The sequence below is a fragment of the Salminus brasiliensis genome, chromosome 22, assembly GCF_030463535.1.
Source record: "Salminus brasiliensis chromosome 22, fSalBra1.hap2, whole genome shotgun sequence".
In the NCBI taxonomy this organism is placed as follows: Eukaryota; Metazoa; Chordata; class Actinopteri; order Characiformes; family Bryconidae; genus Salminus; species Salminus brasiliensis.
Window position 1 is genome coordinate 23,142,162 of NC_132899.1, and position 23,355 is coordinate 23,165,516.

Sequence of the window (23,355 nt, forward strand, 5' to 3'; positions counted from 1 at the left end):
TCTAGCCACAGATTTTCTATGACGCTCAGGTTGGGGGACTGTAAGGGCCATGGCAAAACTCCAGCGTATACCTCCTAAGCTTTTTATTTTTACACATGGTGTAAAGGTTTTCGTCCAGAATTAGCTGCTACTCAATTGAATCCATTCTTCCCTCCACCAGTGAAACGTTCCCCATCCCAGTGGCTGCAACACAAGCCCAAAGCATGATCGATCCACCCCATGTTTAGAGTTGAAGAGATTTCATAGAATTCCCTTTTTCCCCCAAACCTACCTTTGCTTATTGCTGGCAAAAGCAAAAAGAAGGCTTTTTTCTGATGACTCTTTTATGAAGGTCATATTTGCACAGGTGCCACCACAGTCAAAAACACTTTGCTGTCTTCCCTAGCCTTTTCCTACTTTCCAAGCATCAATTATTTTCATTTTCAGAGTACCTCCTACTTACCTGACAGTATCAGAAATGTTGATATACACGTGATTAACAAGCACAAAGGTTAAAAACAGGAGTCAGAGCTGACCTTCCCCTGCAGAGAGACGGCCCACAAAGACAGATGTCCTCTAGGCTCCTCGGTGATCTCCCAACCACCACAGCTTATGTCATTAAATGGGTCAGGCAGAGAGCCACTCTGCTCTGAGGGGATCTAAGGACAGACACACACCCCCCCAAACACACACAAACACAGATTCCAATGAGCCAAAGGAATGTCAACTTATAGAAAATATTCTATTAAATATTACACAGGAGGTTCTTTCCCACCAGTACACACACCTTAGCCCATGTGTCTTGTGACTTGTATCTCCTGTAGCGTATCCATCTGCGACGACGTACACAGGAGTTCCACTTCTTGTCTTTGGTGTAAGTGGCTGGAAAATCAATGGCATATGTCCAGCCCTGGAAACATGGAGACAATGAGCTAAATACTCTAAAATAATCAGCAGTGATTGGATGGCAGTTTTAATTATGATATTTTAAAACCTCATACATTTTTTTTTTAACAAAGCATTTTTTGTCTGTCTACATACCCAATTCTAATACACTGGTAGTCAATAAAAAACACTTACTAAATGTTATTTATTTTTGTAATGATGCACACAAAAAGAAATATATATATATTTTTATTAAGGCAATATATTGCTTTGTATAAAATATCACAATATATCACAATCAATTGAATTGTGTGGTCTGTATTGTGAGACTTAATGTATCGTCAGGTTCTTGAAAATGCACAGCCCTAGATCAGGTGAGGAAGGTGTTTTGCCATTGTTGGACTGTTGTAATGTGTGTGTGTGGAAACGCATCCAACATGCTTAAGTTTACACATACTACAGGGTTGACTGGCTAACTCAAGGGGGTGCTATATGACACAAGGTGTGCAACTTGCACACAGTCTGATCAAAATAAATGAAAAACCTAGATTAGTCTTATGGGGAAATGTATATGATGGGTTTCGCTGCTTTTTCTCGATGAACTGAACTACCGCACCATTACACCCCGAGTAGATAGTGAAAATTTGGCTGCTTTCAAACCATTAGTTTTGGTTCAAGAGCAGAATGATTAGGTGACATTAGCCTACTGCACTAAAATATCTGCATTTTATTATTATCTCCCACCACCGTCCACCAAGTTCTCAAAGGCGTCTAAATCTGGTGACTGTGTTGCCATGACATCCCCTGAACTTCATCACTCCTCCACACTCCTGCCACACACTTGGTAAGCAGTGTGGCATGGTGCATTGTCTAATTGGCAGAACAAGTCGTTTGTGTGGTTATCCCCAAAAAAAGAAGAGAGAGACTCCTTCAAAAACAACCAGAAGAGCTGCTAAACATCAGGGTATGAGATGCGTACTGAGGAACACTGTATGTGCAGTTCTTTTCGCCCACCATAAATTTATAGTAGGATGGGAAGAACTGACTAAAGTGATACTGAACAGGCACTTCCACTCACCCCTTTCTCTGTGGGATCTCCTCCAAAGTTTTCATCCACATACCAGTCTGCTTCCCACTCCCAGTTTTCTGAGGGAAGCTGGAAACTGTCTAGCGGCTGATGCTGCAGCCCCGTCACATCGCTCCATTGCCAACGGTCACTAGGCAACAGTCGATCCGAGAAGCCATCGACGGGGTTCCACCGCTGCCACCAAACACCACCACACCAGACAAACAGGGTTTACTATTAGGTGTGTTGATCCTTCACCTCACATTTCACTCTGATTCTTTAGGAAACAATTTAATCCAACTCATATTTCACCATCATTTAATTGGATTAGATAGATGTGATATAATTCAGCAATAATACACTGAATGCACACATTCGCTCATTTCTTTGCTACACATGCTTCTCTTTGTAAGTCTTCATCACTGATCATCAAATCTGGCCCTGGAAGGTGCTGTCCAGCATAGTGTGCCCCTTTCCCTGTCCAAACACACCAGATTTGGCTCAGCAGGTGTAGTTGGTGTATGAGAGCAGGGAGTCAGAGAACTGTGCTGGGCTTTGGCTTTCCAGAACCAGAAGTGATGACCCTCTGGTCCACACACTATCCTTTTAAAGGCCTGCCTAAGGGGTACCTGATTCTCATAGGTCTCTTCTTGGTACCGGATGGGGACGTCGCTGGCATGGACGTTCAGGTAGATGTGGTGGTCGCAGGCGATGCCCCAGCAGCAGTGCTGCAGAGCCGAGACCCGCTTGAACTCCAGATGGGCATGGCGGCACTGCTCCCACTGCTGCCCTGCTGTGGACAGGCTGTACACCCTCCCATACACATCTACCGCCCACAGGAGGGAGCTAGGCATGGTGCACACTGCAGCACAGACACAGTCACTTCCTTAGGGACTTTACAAACACCCTCAAGGCTTATTCAACAGTTCAAGGCAAAACACAAAAGGTGTGTACCAAGCAGCTAGACCAGTACTGAATCTGGTTTAGCTACCTATGGTTTAGATCTTACAGTGTAGTAGTAGTAAATAATAAACTACTAAATAATTAATAAATTAATAGATCAATTTAACAATTAGTTCAGTTTTTTCAATAATTCACTTGATTGAACAAATCTTCCCTTAGTTTTTTGTTCTCGTAACTCATTAAATCGGTCTCTCAGTTTAACAATCTATTCTTCCATTTTAATAAATAACTCCCTTAGTTTTACAATCTATTCCCTCAATTTAACAATTCCCTATTTTTCCCCCCAGTTTAATAAATTGTTCTATCAATAATTTAATTAAGTTTAATAAATTGTTCCCTTAATTTAGAGGAACAATTTATTTAACTGAGGGGAACGACTTATTCAACGGAGGGGACGACTTGTTCAACTGAGGGGACGACTTGTTCAACTGAGGGGACGACTTGTTCAACTGAGGGGACGACTTGTTCAACTGAGGGGACGACTTGTTCAACTGAGGGGACGACTTATTTCACAGAGGGGACGACTTATTTCACAGAGGGGACGACTTATTTCACAGAGGGGACGACTTATTTCACAGAGGGGACGACTTATTCAACAGAGGGAACGAGGGGACGACTTGTTCAACGGAGGGGACGACTTGTTCAACTGAGGGGACGACTTGTTCAACTGAGGGGACGACTTGTTCAACTGAGGGGACGACTTGTTCAACTGAGGGGACGACTTGTTCAACTGAGGGGACGACTTATTTCACAGAGGGGACGACTTATTTCACAGAGGGGACGACTTATTTCACAGAGGGGACGACTTATTTCACAGAGGGGACGACTTATTTCACAGAGGGGACGACTTATTCAACAGAGGGAACGAGGGGACGACTTGTTCAACGGAGGGGACGACTTGTTCAACGGAGGGGACGACTTGTTCAACTGAGGGGACGACTTGTTCAACTGAGGGGACGACTTGTTCAACTGAGGGGACGACTTGTTCAACTGAGGGGACGACTTGTTCAACTGAGGGGACAACTTATTCAACTGAGGAACAATTTATTCAACTGAGGGAATGATTTATGAAATGGAGGGAACATTTTAAGTCTCTAAATAATATTTTTCTACCTTAATACTTAATGCTAGTAGCTACCTGACATAAACCCAAACTGATTCTCGTCACTGTTCCTCTGTCAAGAGGGCCTCTCTCTCTCTCTCTCTCTCTCTCTCTCTCTCTCTCTCTCTCTCTCTCTCTCTCAGCCTGGTAGTTTGTTTACATTAAAATCTTGACCAAAACACCTTCAGCAAAAGGCTCAGTCTAACCTCAGCTCAGCACAGAAACATCGGCTATCTACCCCATGCCTAAAACCTGCAAATAAAGGGTGAGAATATGAGCCGACCGTCTGTTGTTTACATGTGGTCTTAATGCATGACTAATACACCGCAGTCTCTGCTCGCCGCCTTCATCCCGCTTAACACACCGGCAGTTCTGGCTAGCTAGCACTCCGACACTGGCGCTGTCATAGCTATAAAGAAAGAGAAGATCACATTTAAAACCCAGGCGTGGTTTTCCTGCCGGAAAGCACACTTTCATTCAACATGTCAGCGCCCCTGCTTACCCAAATGAATGACAGGGACCGTCAGCCAGCTAACTTAGCTAGCTAGCAACTTAGCAGCGCGCTGAACCCAAGCTGGGAGTGGCTAACGTTCAGCTTTGAGCAAAGGCGAACATTAACAGGGGATTTCTGAACATTTCTACCAGTTTACTTACCTTAACCCTCCCCCTTCATACGGTGTATTCACTGCAGGTGCTGAGGTTCCTGAAGCAGCCTCGTAAATCCACGTTCATGCCCACTGTTTACATTCCCACCTCTCTGATCCCAAGGAGGAAGTGATTGGAGCTGTTAGGCGGGCTTTCAACTGCAGATGGCGCTGAAGCTCCGAAACTCTCACACCGGGACAACCACAAGACCACCCAGGTCAATATAGGGATATAGCATCAGAAAGGGTTCCCCTATCGGTTTAGTGAAATATCCCGATTTTAACAGTGTAAGATCTAGCTACCAGAGCTAACCATTTTACATAGAGCACCTAAAATATGGATAGTTATATTTTTGGAGCCCTTGCATTAGTGTAAAGTAAGCTGCCACATACACAGACTGCTTAGTAAAACAGCTCCAAATGATTTGCCATTATAGCCAGGATTATTAGTTACTATAAAACTTTCATTGCCTTACAGATGACTGATTACCTGTTAAAAATGTGTTTTTAAAATATATTTATTCAAATAAAGCCAAAAGAAAAGCTTTACCTAAAAATACACCTGAAACCATGTTGACACCAAATACCACACACGATCTCACGTCCTCATGAAGCAAACCCAGCTATTTTTAGTGGGAAATTCAGAAATAGCTGTAAAATCTGGGCATTTAACGTGCTTTACAACTCTGCTGTTTATCCGTCTATCCATAAAGAATCATTACCCTGCTAATAACGTTAGCTAGCTACATTGGCCGCCATTTCTCATGTAAAGGTGCACGTATTTGCACTGTACAGCGAAATGTGTCCTCCGCATTTAACCCATCTGTGGTAGTGAACACACACTCACACACTAGTGAACTAGGGGCAGTGAGTACACACACACACCCAGAGCGGTGGGCAGCCAACTCCAGTGCCCGGGGAGCAGAGAGGGTAAAGGGCCTTGCTCAAGGGCCCAACAGTGGCAGCCTGCCAAGCCCGGGAATCGAACCCACAACCCTGTTATCGATAGCCCAATATCGATTTGTTCTAGATTCTCTTTATTGGTCCATTTATCACGAAATGTTTACCCAACATTTTATGTCTTGGAGTGCTACCGGAATGAATATGGCAAATATGATTGCCCAACATGGACGGTGCACATAAACACCCCTCGAGTCGTTATTTCTAGTGGGAAATCCGAAGATACCAGAGGTAATAATGGTTTCACTTGATATTGGGTTAAATGTTCCTTATCTTTTCAGCTGAAGGAATTCTGCATGGAGGAGTGGGAAACACATTCTCCCAGTTGCTGTCAGAGACTGGTAGATCATTATAGGAAACCCCAGCCAACAGGGGAATACCAGCTATTAAGGCATGGGGTGTTTAACCTTTTCCTCACAAGAACATTGCATTACTATTAATGACATTTTACACATGATGTTTAAACTACATTATTCTAAATAAATACATATATTTAAAAATATAGGACAAAGGTTTTCATGAGGTGTCCTAACTTTCTCCAAATGACTGTATTCTGTTACTATCCTGTATTCTGTTACTACACTGCCTCTGTCTGTGTATCCATGTGCACAGAGGGAAAAGTTCCCATGGTTTAATTTGCTCCAGTCATTTTTCTCACCACCAGTTGAATAGAACGATGTATAATAAGCTTACTGATAAAAGGAAATACTGCAGAACCACTGAATGCAGAGACAAGGCCTTTTGGTCTGTATGTTAAGCAAGGTGAAGGTACAGAGGACTCACAAGACCATTTTCATGAACTACAACTGGACTGATGTTTGCTTTTCTTTCAGATTTACTACTTTTTTTATCATTATCAACATCATATAACACGTATGGCCGTTATGTATGAGTTAAAATACATAAACAAATAAAACTGAAGAAAAGTCTTTAAAGAATAATCTATGTAAAATGTCATGAATAGAAAAGAAATAGAATAGAATAGAAAATGAGAAGAAAAATTAGGAGACCCTAAGCCCTAATAGCTGGAATTTTCGGAAATTGACCTCAATTAGACATTTTCTATAATGGTCAATCAATCTCTGGTACAAAGTCTCCTCCATTCGGAAGGGTTGCCATACAACTAGAAGAAAGACTGAGCTTTAAAGGAAGAGAGCACAGAGGACATCATTAAGCGATTGTGGCACAGAGTTCCAGCCTTTAGGAGCAGCAGCACTAAATGATCTGCCGCCAACTGCTAGTCTTGTGCGTGGGACTGCAAGAGGGCCAGTGCCAGAAGATTTCATTTGAAGAAGCCACAAGTACAGTGGGGATGAAGGTGCTCAGTGAGGTCTGTAAGAGGTATGTAAGTTAGGAGGAGTTTGTGCTAATATGGGAAGATGTTGCAGCCAGATTGGGGACACTGCAGTTTTAGCCTAACAATTTCTTTTTTGGCACAAAACTTTCCAAAAACCTCTGTTTAACTGAAACCTTAGGTCAACACTGTTTCACAGGCCCTGAAGCAGATGTCAGACATTTGGTCTAGGCTGGAGAGAACTGGTGATGGCAGCACAGAACAAACTACCCTGGAGGAAAGATGTTGATGGTCTATGCATAGAGCAAATGGGCTTAACCCTTTTGCAAGTACAGCCCCATTCAGCTTCAGTTCTACTGAGGAGTCTTCCCACAACATACAGCGCATCTCTAAAATGCAGGAATCTTCCATTCCACCTTAAATGGTCAAGAAATTCAAAAATGTTACAAGTGCAAGATCTCACTCTGGGTTGACCATTACAGGTAGCTAAAACTTCCTTACAAAAGGGTTAAAACTATTTTTTAAAGCAATTTATTTGTTTTGCATTATGGGGTTTATGAAAAATAATAATTTATCCTTTCTCAATTGAATCGTTTTCTAATCTTGCTAGGTCAAAGTGCTGTATATATATATATGTTATTAGTTGTTATTTTGTCATGTAGAATATCTAATATTAAAAATAAAACTTTTAGAATAATAGATACAGGTAGATGAACGTCCTTAATTAAAATGGGCAACATACATCTTTATTAGAATTAGTTTTTTTCTGGCATAAAAAAACTAGGTCAACAACATACATACACACAAACACAGCACACCTAATATTGGGATAAAATGTTCCTCAGCAAGTTGCTCCTTGACCAAAAAAGTTTTTGGCAGTTTTTGCTTTCTTCTAACTTGAAGGTGTTGATTTCAAAGAAAGTTCTCAGTTCATGATGATGTAAAACTAGATTGACCATAGACAAGGACACTGGTGTTCCTGTGTCTTTGGTGGGTCTTAGGTTGTTCCTGACCATCTGAACCTTAGAAATCTGGAAAAAAGACCCAAACTGTCACAGAGTGACTACAGATCCTGATTACAAACATGGAATCTGCAGTGGTCTCTAAATGCCTCTGTGTAAATCTAAGATTATCCGACCCATCAGTCTGCGTGTTTATCAATCCAGTCAAACAAATATGGTTTGCGTGGGCACAGAGAAGCCACCAGCTGTAGCCAGTCATACTCACTAAGAGGCCTTGGCAAGTTAAAAGACATTTTGGAACTTTCAGACCCATTCAATTAATAATCTTAATTAATAATAAGTGAGTGCATGTATCCTTGTGCTGATTTTCATATAACCTCCAAACAAATGACTGTGTGCTAAATTTGCTGCAGTAAAAAAAAATATTTTTTTTAAAGAAATAAAAAAAAACATGGCTAACATGGTCTATAATGAGTGTACGTAAAAACCTACAACCAAACTGTATCTGTTATTTTCTGAACTGAAGAACTCGTTGTCTCTCATATCCTTGTTTAAAATCAGTGGTAATTACAAAATAGCCCTAAGGTGTACAACAAAATGATGCACTTGGTTACAGCAAACAGACCCTGATCACAGAAAGAAAAGCAAAAGGTGAAACAGGAGGTGCAGGTGAGTGTAGTGTCTTATCCCAGGTCTGCTTTTTAAACTCTAATTTACGTGAATAACAGCATGAATGGATGCTGTGGGGAAAATTGTTTTTGTTTTTATGTTAAGTAAACATTTTTTTTAGGGAAAGGTCAAATATATGGAGGGCATGTTATCAATAAATAAATAAATAAATAAATAAACAACTCCATTCAAACTATATTTTCATGCAGGTCAGACTCCAGAGCTCCAGCTGACCTCCAACACCTTTGTCTTTTGTGGCTGGCACGACTGAAAAGAATCCTTTATATAAACGTGATAGCCTTGCTAATAAAATAAAGGGTCTACAGAAACGGAACAAAGCTAATTGTATTGCTAGGAAAGTCAGAGAAGGCCATATTCATGGTAAACCATTTTAGCCTACATTCACACCAGCCTAACTCAGCTTTAACTAGTAAAAACTCAAAGTCAGCATCTCTGTAATGCAGTTTTTACTAGTAGAAACTCTCATTTTAGAGATCAACCATAAAACATTTACTAGTAGTAAAATTAGATCAACAAATCTAAGAAGTCACACTGACTAGTTGCATCACCAGGATTAAATTTACAAGGAATTTCACTCTCTCACTCACTCACTCTCTCCTATCTCTAAGTAAATTTTTACTAATAAAAGTTACAGATATGTGTAATTATGTTTTTAACTAGTAGAAACTTAAGTTCCAGATATTTACAATGTATTTCTGACTAGTAAAAACTGGTTTCAGAAATCAATCTTGTTACTATTCAGAACATCATATTATATATACATATACATATATACATATATACATATATATATATATATATAACCATACTGTTCCTAAATGCACAATACAACTAATCAAAACTACATCTTGAGACATCTTGAATTAGCATGTTTACGAGTCAGAATTCATTTACGGATATGTAGACCTGGACTTTAAGAATATTTTACTTGTACAAAAAAAAAATTATTATATAAATCTAACTGGAGTTTTTACTAGTAAACAATACTAGTCCAAATTACATTAAAGATGTACATATCAGAGGATCAGCACAGAATAGTAATGTCATGTTCTGCTACTAGGGGCCTGCAATTGAACTGCTAATAGTAATAGACTTTTTCTTTTTGTTTGCATCAGGTGTCTTTGCCAAACGGTACTTCCATGCCTCCCTTTCTTGGGTGAGTAACACTAGATACAGCAGAATAACCTCAAAGCATAGCTCTGTTTATAGATCTGTTGATCTGAAATTATTACTAGTAAAACTTTTGTAGTTAAGAAATGAGATTTTCTACTAAAAATAAAAAATTAGACCAAGAGATCTTAAATTTGAGTCTTTACTAGTAACTCAGATAGGACTCTCTCATGTCATTTTAGGCTAAATCTTCTTTTCATAATTAATATCATTAATTATATATAATATAAATGGTCTGCCTTTTGTAAATGCTTACAGGCAACAGTATATCATAGTACAGGAATCCACAGAAGCAAGTCTATTTGAGATTACTTAACAACACAATATGAAGTATGTTCCCAAGTTGCACAGTACTAATTGGGGACGATAAGCTTCCAGTACTTGCTAGCTACTTTAGCCTCATAGCTCAAGTACCTAATTAAAGAAGCAAGCTTTGTACACCAAACATGACTGAGTGGATCAACTACATTTAGGGCGAAGAGGCCAAGCCATTTTAAATAACTATAAGAACTGTAAACTCCAACTCTGTATCTGAGCTGAAGAGATGTGTTGAAGACCAGGGTCAGGGTGTGGACAGGTTACCATTTTCTTTTCTTCAAACAGTGAGAAAGACAGACGGGTTTACCACCATCACTAGAGACTCAGAGAGGACACTGAGTGATGGAGGCACACAGGTCAGAAAGCCTGAATGAGTGTGATCACACCTCTGAGAAGTACAATCTTGACAAAGCTTGCAGGTAAGTCATAAGTGCGTTTCAGCCTAGCCTCCATGTTTCTGAATAAACCTTACTGGAATATATGATCATGTCTCGCTTTCATGCAGAGGACGAGAAAGAGATAAAAGGTGCCATAAAATGCATGTATTAAGTATTTAAGCTCTTCTTTGACCTATAAAGTTTGAACTATGACTTTGTTTGAGGTGAAAAAGACAACCCTGTTATTTTGTGTTTGGCTGATTTTACTTTCATGGAGAGCCTGTGAAGATCAAGATCGCTAGACAGATAGATAAATGAATATGTAAGATAACCTCCACTTTTATTGGCCAGTTTACATCGTACAGACGCTGCGTAGCACAGCATAGTCTTACCAGAAAGTTTAGCCGTCCTCTCTTGCTCCTCATAGTTTCCAGTCAGCAGTCCTTGCTGTTAACTACCTGAAGAGATCGTAGTAGGATATGCCAGGGCCAGCTTTTAGCCTAGCATCAATACCCACCAGCTTCACTTATCGCTTCGTTGTCCCAAGGCTTCATGCACTTACCTGCATGATTATGTTTCCGGTCAATTCTTCTCTGAGCGATGCCTTACCTGTTTGGCTTGCGTTAGCTTTTAGTCTTTTAAGCCTTGCTTCCATATTCTCCTGCAGTAGCCAAATAGTTTCATTCTGATATACAAGAATAAATGATTTTCAGTTAATTCTGATATACTCGATTGAAAATAATTAAATAACTGAACATGTACACCATCTATTTTGAGATTTCGGTTTAACTACATTGCTAAAATCATTTTAAAATTTTTTATTTGTTCAAATGTAAATTTCAAGTGAACTGCAACATTTATCATCATTTTTCTATTCTTTCTTCATCATAATGGAATCATTCAAATTTATCAAATTAATGGTTACTGACACATTGCTTAAATGAAACATTTTGGTTAAATGAAATGTATTTATTAAACTACAATAAGTGATGAATAAGTGATTAGGACCACTGCAAAGTGAATGTTGACAAAACAACAGTATGAAAACCAATATCTTTTATTCCAGCATCATGTTTGACAGAAAATAGCACAAAGAATCAATGTCGCAACAGGCTAAAAAAACGTTACCCCATATATATTTAAACAAGAGTAAATAAAATATACACATATCTAACAACAAACAAGGAAGGCCCCCACATCAGTATCCTGACACTGGTAGTTTAGGAACGAGGCTGCACATTTGTTTCTGACTAGGCACCCAGGCAGAGACAGTGTATTTACCGGTATTATACTCGTGTGCCTCTATAGTTCTCTCTTCTGAAAAGTGTTGAAGGAAAAACGAGTATCTTCTTCTACCAGACAGAATACATTCATCTAGCTAAGTAAATTCAAATCTCTGCCTCATATAGTTTATCCTAATTTCTACAACAAAATGCTTTAAACAGACATTCAAAATTCTAGACTTCAGTGCTCCATGTTTTGGCCTTAAACAGTGGCGACTATCGTTCCTTCTAACGAATGAAGCCAGATTAAAAACAGTAGCAGTTCTCACGGTTTAACAGCCAGAAGGACCAATATGGTCAAACATTACATTTTATATGGGACACAACATAAGGAAAGAGTTTTGGACTACAAAGTGATTCGGTTTCTGAACTAGGATCTAATGCAAAGCCAACCCAGCAAAATGACAGATAAGAACCACATTTAATTCATATCGTATCTCGTGTTAAAATGGGCATGTGTGGTTGTGTTTAGTTCTAAAAACGTACAGTTAACAGCTGTAATTAAGCCCTTTCCAGTGTTTTTCTTTCAAAACTGCAGCCCAAGTAGCTGGAAATGAGGAATCAAAATGAAGACGAGGCCCAAGTCCAGGTCAAGTCTTGTGTAGTGTGGCATTAGATGACTGGTGCAGATCTGTCATTTGTAATTGTGGGCCGTAGTCTGACTGTAGCAAAGGGATTCCCACCTCTGAGAAGGAATGGAGGTATTAAGGTCAATTATTAGGTAGAACAACTTAAAGTGATGGCTTGGTTTAAAATAAAATGGCAGTTTTCTTCTGACCTCTAATGCAAATCAACGCAGCCACAAAAGATTTGGTGGTACGCTGGAGCTAAGAGACTAATGTAGCCAACAAGCAATGGAAGCTTACAGCCACCAGATTAGCACAGTGCAACCGCAATGTCTCAATTACACATCTCAAAATCTCAAATAGACTTTCTTATGTGGTTTGTGACCCTGTTTGGCATGTGGTCCTTTATAAACATGGCTAAAACACAGTTGCCAAAACAGTATGCCATACAGTGACAGAAACTACAAACAAACCTATTTGTTTATATTACCAATCAACCCAACATAGTGTAAGACAAGAGATAAGTGTGATGATTTAGCTAAGTAATTAGTAATATGCTAACCTGCTGATAATAAGCTTCCATTACTTGGGTAGGGCAATATGTTTTCATATAAATTGTGCTACAAAATGGCAATGTTACAGAAATAAGAGAAACCCTTCTTAACGTCCATGTAGTATCAAAATGGAGAAGGACCTTAGCAAAATGGATTAGCAATGCCAGATTGGTGCTGTCATAACTACTCTTAGCACTTGCAAACTAGCAATGTTTGCTGCCCATGAAACAGGGCTATTGCCTTTGTACTACAACAAGCAGTTGGTCCGTGTTCAAGTATTGACAATATATGGACAATATCTACAATGTGCTTCGTCCTCGTGTAGCTCCAGTGCAAAACTAAAGAAGCAAACTTTAGATACCAAACACATCTCAGCAAAAGGAAGGGAGGAAAATATTTAATACCCTAAATCAGATTGTAGCAGCTACGTTTTAAGGTCATTCTGCTGGATCTAGTGTTACTCACCCAAGAAAGGGAGGCATGGAAGTACCGTTTGGCAAAGACACCTGTTGCAAACAAACGGAAAACAAAAAGAAAAATCAAAACTATTAGCAGGTCAATAGCAGGCCCTCTAGTAGCAGAACATGACATTACTTTTCTGTGCTGATCCTCAGCTAAGTACGGACTACGCAGAGCCACCCTGCCAGACTGGTTGGATTAGGATATGAATTCATTGTTCTCGATCCTAAAGCGCCCAGCTGAGGCTGGGACGCGCAAAACGTTCCATGATCTAATTATAGGAAATCTTGGTGATTGTGAAACACTACCTCACTTCATTTTCATGCTGACAATCCCAACTTCAAATTCTATTGCTCTGATGTACCTGGTTTTCAAGACTATACTTTTCATAACCAAACTGTGAATGCCACTACGTGGTTAGAGTTTCTAAGCTCAGAAAGGCTCGTCAATGATGGACGAGACAAGCTGCATAACAAGGAGGTAAACAAAGTGACAACATTGGGGAAACTTTGGGTGTGAGATCAAGGCCAGCTTTAGAGAGAATTTCCTCTAGGGGGCACACCAGCATCAGGTTCATTAATGGTTCTTGGATGAAACAAACAAACAAAAAAGAAAAAGGAATAAAAAAAGGGCTGCCCAAACTGTGGCTCTTGGGCCAAAGAATCCATGAAGATATTTGATTTGGCCTGCCAGAAAGCTACTCTAAATCCAACCCCTCACCCAGTGAGGGAACAAAATATTTTTGGACTGGAAGTGTGTACTGTATATTTTCATAACAAAATACAGTGTAAGACCTTCTTTATTGCTAGACTTCTTTACTGATTTTTTGTCTTGTTGGCCCTTTTTGGCCCATTGTACATATCTGGGTAGCCCTGGTCTACAATTTACAGTTTCTTCAAACCTCACAAATATCATTTATTTAAGGAAATGGGACGAGAACCACCCACAGGTAGTACCTCTATGGCATTGCTCCCAAAGAAATCATTTTTGGAATCTTAATTTTTAGGATTGCCCCCCAAACATCTACTGTCACATGACAACACATGACCTGGACCTGCAGCTTCAGCTTGATTACTAGCTCATTTCTTCCCTGAGACAGCAAGTCTGTCTATGTGTACTTTACACTGGAGCTGTTGATGTGCTGGAATCTACCGTACATCCCTCCCGTCTTCCCTCCTCCCCTCCCCACATGTTGAGTGCAAACCAGGCAGGGAGCATTTTTCACATGTCTTTTTTTATTTGACACAATGACAGTAATGCTTAGTATTCTTTTGTCCCCCTGGCAAGAACAAAGGTTACGTTATTGCGGCTTGTTTCTTTTTACCCTTCATGCTACGTCCAGCTTCTTTTCATCTGTTCCTCACATGTTGAATCCTTTCAGCTTTCAATGCAATCTCAACGGCAGGTTACCGGTGTATGAAGAGAAAAAGACAGAGGGAGAGCGCGACAGAGAGATGGAGAGAGAGAGAGAGAGAGAGAGAGGGAGAGAGAGTGTAGAGCATAGACTGTCTGCTTTAGGACTGGCTTCTGTTTGTGCACCTGTGGAGAAGGAGGGCGAACTGGGATTCAGGTTCATCCCCAGAGGGGAAACTCGACCTGCCGGGGAGGGCCCGTCCGTGCCCTGGAACTGACGACATTCCCTGCTTTGTATGCAGACGCACAGGACATTAAAGCCCACGGAGAAGCGGCGCTAAACAGAGGACCTCTATGCCGGGGAGCTTTCAGCACTGAAAAGCACCTCGGTTTTAAAAGGCAGCTGAGCTATCCATCCCCTGCTGGTGAACACGTTCACGTGTAGCAACTGTCACGAGGTTGGACCAGCTCTACAAAATATCTGTTTAGAGACACAAATGCTGGATTTCCTGTTTTACAATCACTGTCAGACTGTAGTTGTTGTACATAACTGAAAACAGGAATGTTGTAAGTAACACAGAATTTGCCACTCTACATATCATCTAAAATGAATAACATACACTGTATAGACAAAAGTATGTGGACAACCTTTCATACCTTTGCTAACAGGAGAAGCACATAGCCTAGCAATCTCCACAAACAATCACTAGTATGATCTGTTCTACTGTTAAAGAGCTCTGTGGCCAAGACCAAGGAAATGGTGGTGGACTTCAGAAAGAAGGAGAACACAGCAGCAGTCCTAATACAATCATGGGTCAGGGGGTGGAACTGGTAGACACATACAAACGTGGCTGCACAATACATCATTTCAGCATCATCACGCACAATAGTCCATCATCTCAACAACAAGCTGGACTAGAAGGTCAACACCAAGGCGGAGTGCACAAGCAGCCACTACTTCCTGAGGAAGCTCAGGTTCCTTAGGTGTTTGCAGCAAAATATTGAAGAGTGAGAGTGCTATAACCTTTCCAGCATACCGATCAAGAAGCCTGGCTCAGTCTAGGGCTGCTCTCTGGTTGGTTTTGAGGTACTTAAAAGTACAATACATCACACCCCCTCCATGACTTGCTGGTCAAGCAGCAGAGCACCTTCAGTAACAGACTCATTTAGCTCTGCTGTAGCAAAAGAAGCTACAGGAGATTGATTGTGCCAATGAGGCAGCAGGCCATGTAGTCTGATTAATGAATCATGGTTTGGTGGATGCCAGCAGAACACTACTGACCGGACTGCAGAGTGCCAACAGTAAAGTGAAGGAGGATAATGGTCAGGGGCTCTGCAGCATACAAATATGATTCCAAAATTGGTGATGTCCTCCCAGTTTCTGACTGTAGTCCATAAAGACATGGTGTGGAAGAGCGGCCTGCACAGAGCCCGGACCTCAACTCTGCTGAGCCTGGCCTTCTTAATCAACATCTGTGCTTAACCTCACTGAAACCAGAATCTTATAGAAAGCCTTTACAGAATAGTGAAGCCTATTCTAGTCACAAGGGGGGGGGGGCAACAACCCATAGGTGTGATTGCCAGGTGTCTACATACTTTTGCTATAAAGTGCACTCTACATTTATGTATTCTGACTGACCCTTGGTTTCTAAATTCTCATTAAACTGAACAGGACTTTCAACAACAGCCTGTAAAGTTTGTCTAACCAAGCAACAGTTGCTGAGACTTTTTAAGAATGTCTGCATTTCAGATGTCAGAGCAAGGATGGGTTGATTCGATTATTCCTCTTTTCTTCTTTTTAAATCAGACGGAGCTGAGGAGACTGGAGAGAGAAGAGAAGGAGAAGAGCGGAGGAGTGGGTTGTACCGTGTTCTGCGGAGAGGGGGTGGAGGGCTTCCTGGATGAGTCACTGTAGTCAGGGGGAGGCAGTAGTACAGGCTGGTCTTCCTCCTCATCCTCTTCTTCCTCAACTTCTACTGGCCGCTCAGGTAGATTTGCCACATTTAGATTGTGCAGAGGGGTCTCAACCCTGCCCACACAAATAAACATGGCTGTATCGTCACTAATGAGCATTTCTGTCCCTAGCCATGTAATAAGTGTTGGACATGGCGATGTAAAAAAAAAATCACTAGTTTAACGGTGAGACAATAACACTTACATATTTGCGATCACGGGCTCGCTGTAGGGTCGGCAATACGACGATGGAAACCAGCCTCTCCTGGGGGAGAAAAACAAAACAAAAAACAAAAAGACGACAACCTTAGTTTAAAAAATAATTGCTCTGACATGTACAGCTCCACGCTTTTCATAATTCACATGTGATAAATACAGTTTACATCAGGCTAAAAAGATTCAATCTTCCCACTATTCCAGAGAAAAAAAGGGAGTCACTGTAGAGGTGCAGTTGTGCTGCCGGTGGGAGACATGCATTAAGACTCGGTTGCTTAGGAACTGTCTTATACAGACAGTTGATCTTAACTTTGAACTGCCTGGCTTTAAAACTGCGCGTCTGTAATTGCAAGACACAAAGACATTTCATTTCTCAAAACAGTAATGACAGCATAATGGGTGCTAGGAGAAAGTGTGTTCAAACCTCTGACAGAAACAGGAACCCTGGCTAGACGTGTGGTACCCACACCACACAATTTTCCCTAACCTGAGATGAGAAATAATACAGGAGCTCATTAAAACCGGCCTCTTTAACACCCAAGAAATAAATAATTTTTTAAAAAGCACAAGCAATTAGAGTGACGCTTTCTCTTTAAATAATGGCTTTGAAAGAGGGGCTTTTGCTGGCGTGGTAAACGCAAGGATGATTTTGATAATGACAGCCATTATCATTGCTTGCTAATGGTAGTGTTAAGATTACTTTTATCTTCCTAACATAAAATTGCTTTGATGATAGTGTTAGAACACTGTTATATAACTACATAACAAAACATACTGCACAGTGCAGTATCTGTGCTGATCAACCCCATTACACCTACAGACATATTGAATATGACACAAAAAAAAAAGTCCAGTTTAACCAGGCTTAGTTATGCGTTAGGCCTAAGGCACCAGCACATTTACTCGTCTCTGACAAGAGCTCTCTCTGGCATACCAAACATGCCTCAGCAATTTTTGTACGCATATCAGGAGTTTAAAATCGACAAAAAGAAACATAGAACCAGTCATTCCACTTACGTATTCATGTATATGCAGTATAGTCGTTCCAATCTTACAGGTAAGTAAGAAAGCGAGTGCAACACATCTGATATACTACAAACACTGAGGGGATCCCACATAGACAAGTCTTAAAAAAGCATATCAAAGAGTAACATATGCGCTATGTATTTCCTAAAATGAGATTAGGGACAGTCTAAGTCCAGTAACACATTAGCAATGTCAGCCTATCTCTTGTTCTAAGCTAAAAAAAAAAACAATTGACAAACACATTTTTTTATTATTATTATTTTTTTTTTTGTCAAACTATTCCTTTGATCACATCTCTGATATCACACACCTTCATAGCATAAAACATAATAATAATGTAGTTTCATTTTTATAACAAAAACTGCACTCAATGAAAGAAAAATTAATGTTCATATGCATATTCTAACACTGCAAATTACTTACTGTCCGGTTTTCTCCATCTCCCCATAGAGCCAGCCGTCTCTTTCTTCCTGAATAAGCAAAGTGATGAGCTCTCCATCATCGAAGCTGAGCAGGGTCTCATTGTTCCCAGCTGTGTGTGGGAAGATGGTCTGCACTCGCAGCTTCTTTAGCATGTTCATGCCGCTGGACACAGACGTAGACCTGGATAGGCTATTGCCTTCGAGACTGTCTTGGTCTGTTGATTTCAACATAAGCAAAGGACTCTCTTTTTTTCCATTTAAGTACAGATCCAAAAAAACACAGCATAATTAAAGGATTTGGTAATGAACTTACAGGAATTTCCATTTGTGCGAGAGGCTCATCATAACGAATGATTACACAGCAAGCATGATTACACTGATTAGACACAAGTGATTACAGAAGGGGTGTCACTTGCCAGAGTAAGGCTCCGGGGAGAGGGGGCTTCGTGGCAGCTCCTGAGAGAACATATTTGCCAGCGGACTGATCTGGGCCTTCACCACTGGGGCTGGCGGCAGCATCACAGAGTCTGAATTACTCTGAAAACAAATAATTAGTAATTAGAACACTACCTGTGTCAAAATGTTAAGAACCAAACTGGATATGCATTTCAGACAACGAGGGATGTCCTGGTCTAATCTGACAGATGACAGGCGATCAGGGTATATTTAAATGAACTGTTATCGGCTGTATATATCCAACTGGGATCCACTTTGAAGGTTATTTTAACAATGGTAAGGATTTACACCACTGTTCTAGAGGTTCCATAAATTGACGTTTTCCACAACCTGCGGCAGTGAAGCACATTTTACACACACAGTTAACAAGCAGCTCAAATCTTAAATTGGAAGAATGAAAACAGCCCAAAAGCCATCTGTAATACTTGTGATGCAGTTAAGAGAGACAGCTTTTGTCTAACATGATTAAACCAGTGGAACATAAAAAGTGAGCTCCTGGCTTTTACACACCTAGCAGAGAGCATAATAATGCGTTCAAAGGCAAGAGAAATAAGAAGGCTAGTTTAAGCAGGAGAGTGCAACTTGAAATTCAAAAGCATGACAGGCACAGTTGCCAAAAATGTAAGTGAACCATTTGGACATACTTGGATTTTTGGTTATAATTACAGACAAATGCAATCTATTAAAATGTCCACAGTGCATACTAGAAAAAGTAAATGACACCTTCTGCATTGATTACTTAAAAATGTGGTCTGGCCGTTATCCAAGTCATACACAGGGCAGGCTAGATCCCTATAAATCAGCAGTCACATCCACTAAACTTTTTGTGTAGCAGCAAATAAGATTCGCACAACGTTGAGGAGGAATGTTGGACCATTCCCCTCTGCAATATTTCTAGAACGCCTTGCACGTACAGGCTTCTTCAGGTCATGCTACAGCATCTCGAGAGGTCTAAGGTCAGGACACTGACTTCCAAAACAGAAATCTTTATCTTTTTCAAACATTCTTCAGATGATTTACTTTTGTGCTCTGGGTCATTGTCTTCTTGCATCATCAATCATCTCTTCTGCTTGAGGTTGTGAACTGCTGCCCTTACATTCCCTTGTAAAATGTTTGGATACAACTTTGATTTTATTTTTCCTCTCAATGACTGTAGGGCATTCAGGCCCAGAGGCAGCAAGCCAGCCTCAAACCATGATGATGCTCCCTTCACTTATGATGGACCACAAAGAATTTTGATAGAAGTGGCTTGTGGCTTTGTGGTGTCCTTCCATGAACACCATTCTTGTTCATTGTTTTTCTACTAGTGGACGCAGACTAAGGTTTTTGCAGTTTGTAAAGTATTTTGCTGTTACTCTATGGTTCTCTCTCATCGCTTTCAGGATTGCCTTTTGTGCTCTTGGAGTGATTGTAACAGGAAGCCTACTCCTAGGAAGAGTTGTAACAGCCCTGAATATTTTTTATTTGTAGAGAACTTGTGTAACCATGGATTGATGTTCATAGAGAACTGTATCACACTAATCAATCTTTATCAGGAAGAACAGATTTGTCAGTAACCAAACTTTGTGTGATTTGTGTGACACCTGTGAAATAACATTTCCAATCTTCTCTTCCTAATTGAAACACCTTTTGCCAGCTAACTGAGGTTCACTTACTTTTTCTAGCCTGCACTGTGGGCTCAATAAAATGCTCAATAAAAGAAAGGAACAGTACAACTGTTTGTGTGTTTGATGTTTAGTTAGATTGTGTTTGTCTATAATTGTGATCAGACCACAATATTAGTAATAAAAGCAGAAATTCAGGTAATTCCAAAAGGTTCACATACGTTTTTTTTTGCAAGCGTGTGGACTGTATTCAAGACACAAGACGAAAGTTCGAATACATCAGTTTTTTTTTCATTTATTAAAAGAGGTAAACGTTATGAGGTAATTCAGAAACCTGCATGCCGAGAATCCTGTTTAAAATCATTCTCCCGCCTGAATCCAGCATGGAGCCCAGACTCACCCTGTTAAAGTGCTCCAAAAGAGGAGAAGAGTCGGACCTCATAGAGACTGGAGCTTGCAAGCCCTCGATCATGGACATTACAGTATCTGGAACCTTGGTGGCATCAGTACACTTGTCTTGCCAGCTGGGCAGCTTCAGAGACAGCATCTCCTTTGCCTGAGGGCCATGACGGACATGAGAGGAATAGCCAGAGGCCACACGCAAGAAACAAACAAGGCTTCAGTGGGTTTGGAGCTTTGGCATATAACACACAAGTGACTTTCTCGCTGTGACTCAGCAATATTCTGATTCATCACAACTAAAATGTTTGTCTTTGTGTTCCACCCAGACCAACTGCAGAGGCTAGGGCTGCTAATTAACGTTATCAATCAAGCATTATGTAAATGAGAGCGTGCTTGTAGACCTACATGGACTTTTCTGAAACTTGAAAGTACATTTCAGTAACAACTTTATTTGCATCCTGGCACATCAACATCCAAAGACCAATATGTATTTAACCTCTTAAACTCTTAGGACCCACTGGGGGTTCCAGTTGTACTGCTTTACATTTATTTACTATTACCATAATTAGTAATCCCTAGTGTGTAATAAAAGTCAGGGAGCATAAAGGCTTAAATTTGATGAGGGTACGTTGTGATTGAAGGTCACCTTATCATGAAAATCTGCCATTTGATAGGAGAAGGCACAGTGTTTGTCCACCAGAAAGCAGAATCTCCTCTTCTCCTCCAGCAGGGCCTCTTTACAGCCATCTGCTATAAACTTCTGCATGTCCGTCTCCCGTGAAGAGATGGTCGCCATGTACTGAGGAGTTAATAGAGTTTGAGTCTTAATATACAGAAGAGTTCTGAAGTCCATAACTGAAGAAATTCATGGCTGGACAGAAAGCATATGCACAAATTCTACAGAACAGCAACTAGGTGTGGGCGGCATGGTAATATTATGACAAAATATTATCATGATACATTCTGTACACAGTATATCACAATCCCACCTCTAACAGCAACAGTAGTTTCAGGAACCCATCATGAATTTGACCATGGATTTAATTAGCAAAAGAGACCATATAGAATATTCATTCTACAAACGCGGTCGTGAAGAGTAACATACTATTTTGAATAAGGTATGTCACATGTCCGTATAGACCAATTCCCCCCCCCCCCAAACCTTTATTATGTTGAGGATTAGGTGTGTGCGTCCCTCAGTCTGACTTACCAACCTAATCGTTTCTTCAAATGCCAACACAAAGAAGAAGTGACATCAAGTTTTGATGTTCTTCTTGATTGCTTACTTGTAGTTCCATCAAGCTAAACTCAACCACCCTGTCACGCAAAGTAAGGTTCGAGTAAAGAATCTAAAAAATGTGGCCATTTTAGGATGAACTTTACCACCCAGACACATTTTTATTGTGAATGTGGCTCCAAGGTCTGAATGCAAAGTATAATAATACGGATTTTATGGGAGGATAAACGTATCTTATGATGTCTTTTATAGAAAGAAAAATAAATAAATAAATAAATAAATAAATAAATAAATAAAGTGTTTGCTCTTGATGAATGCAATAAAAAACAAAGTAGAACTGGCACCCATTTCGCAGAGAGATTCAGAAGCTCAATGGTCAGCCCTCCAACAGTCATTTTTCAGATCAACCATCTCTGCGGATAGAAACATTCACCACTTCCCATGACTAACAGCAACGCAGAGCACAGACACAGAAACAGAGGTCCACTCTTCGCAGGATTCCCTTGCCTATTATAGCACTCCGGCAGAGTTGTCATAGTGACCGTGCGAACGCTTTATCTCTGAGGTGTCGATTTCAGCCTGTTGTCACAACCCTTTACTTCACGTATACATCTCTGGTTGAGGCGGCCCACGCTAAGCATCAATGCTATCCCTTTGTGCTGTTAAGCCAGAAACACAGTCTGTGATGATTACTGCAGATGTGAGAGTTATTAATGGTTAAAAACTGAATAATTTAGGATGCAAACTAGAATGAACTCTCTTCGTGTCTCTCAGCCTTATACAACAAGGTTATAGGAAACACTCCGAGAGCTGTATCAAACACTAGTGTGTTAAAAACACATTAAGTGAATTACTTGACTTGATCAAATTACTTGGCTTGCACTCTTTGTAGAGCAGTCTTATCAGCCCTGCCCTATTCGCAGCATTTCTGTTAGCCCTGAAGCTCGTCAGATAGTGATTTAGAGAACAAAACAACCCTGAAGCGGAGTTGCAGATGCAAAGCTGCTAATGGATCCAAAAGCTTCCCAGTCCCACCCCTCGCACAAACAGACTCATGATGGCTTAAGTGGACACACACACACACACACACACACACACACACACACACACACACACACACACACACACACACACACACACACACACACACACACACAGAGAGACACCTTGTCCATATTACAACATTAAAAATAGTACTGTTCAATGGTATACAATTTTTTTTTTACTATGAGCAGAGCACAAGACAATTAGGTGACTGGTCAAAAACAGAAGTATGCAAACAACTGGACATCTATTGCACCTTGACCAGACACAAAAAGATAACCTGCAGGTGTCAGGTTATATGGGAAAATAGGGGTGGGCAATATAATGTGTCCCTTAAGGGAAAGAAAACCCTGTCTCCAAAATAGTAACT

The 23,355-nt window shown here is 40.5% G+C and overlaps 2 protein-coding genes across 2 annotated transcripts in view; both read right to left on the bottom strand.

Annotated features, from left to right (window-relative positions):
• The window catches only part of tecpr1a (tectonin beta-propeller repeat containing 1a), a 22,341-nt gene extending 17,559 nt beyond the window's left edge, over positions 1-4,782 (bottom strand). The window contains exons 1-5 of the mRNA XM_072668110.1: positions 4,650-4,782; positions 2,560-2,792; positions 1,943-2,125; positions 767-889; positions 516-638 (exon numbers count right to left, since the gene is read on the bottom strand). Coding sequence (XP_072524211.1) covers positions 516-638; positions 767-889; positions 1,943-2,125; positions 2,560-2,784 — 654 coding nt within the window. The 5' untranslated portion in view covers positions 2,785-2,792; positions 4,650-4,782. The remainder of the gene's footprint in view (positions 1-515; positions 639-766; positions 890-1,942; positions 2,126-2,559; positions 2,793-4,649) is intronic.
• A 6,669-nt stretch (positions 4,783-11,451) lies between these two features.
• baiap2l1a (BAR/IMD domain containing adaptor protein 2 like 1a) overlaps positions 11,452-23,355 on the bottom strand; it is a 30,700-nt gene continuing 18,796 nt past the window's right edge. Inside the window, exons 7-14 of the mRNA XM_072666685.1 lie at positions 21,351-21,503; positions 20,703-20,858; positions 18,659-18,779; positions 18,244-18,457; positions 16,784-16,843; positions 16,492-16,654; positions 13,279-13,319; positions 11,452-12,378 (exon numbers count right to left, since the gene is read on the bottom strand). Coding sequence (XP_072522786.1) covers positions 12,306-12,378; positions 13,279-13,319; positions 16,492-16,654; positions 16,784-16,843; positions 18,244-18,457; positions 18,659-18,779; positions 20,703-20,858; positions 21,351-21,503 — 981 coding nt within the window. The 3' untranslated portion in view covers positions 11,452-12,305. The remainder of the gene's footprint in view (positions 12,379-13,278; positions 13,320-16,491; positions 16,655-16,783; positions 16,844-18,243; positions 18,458-18,658; positions 18,780-20,702; positions 20,859-21,350; positions 21,504-23,355) is intronic.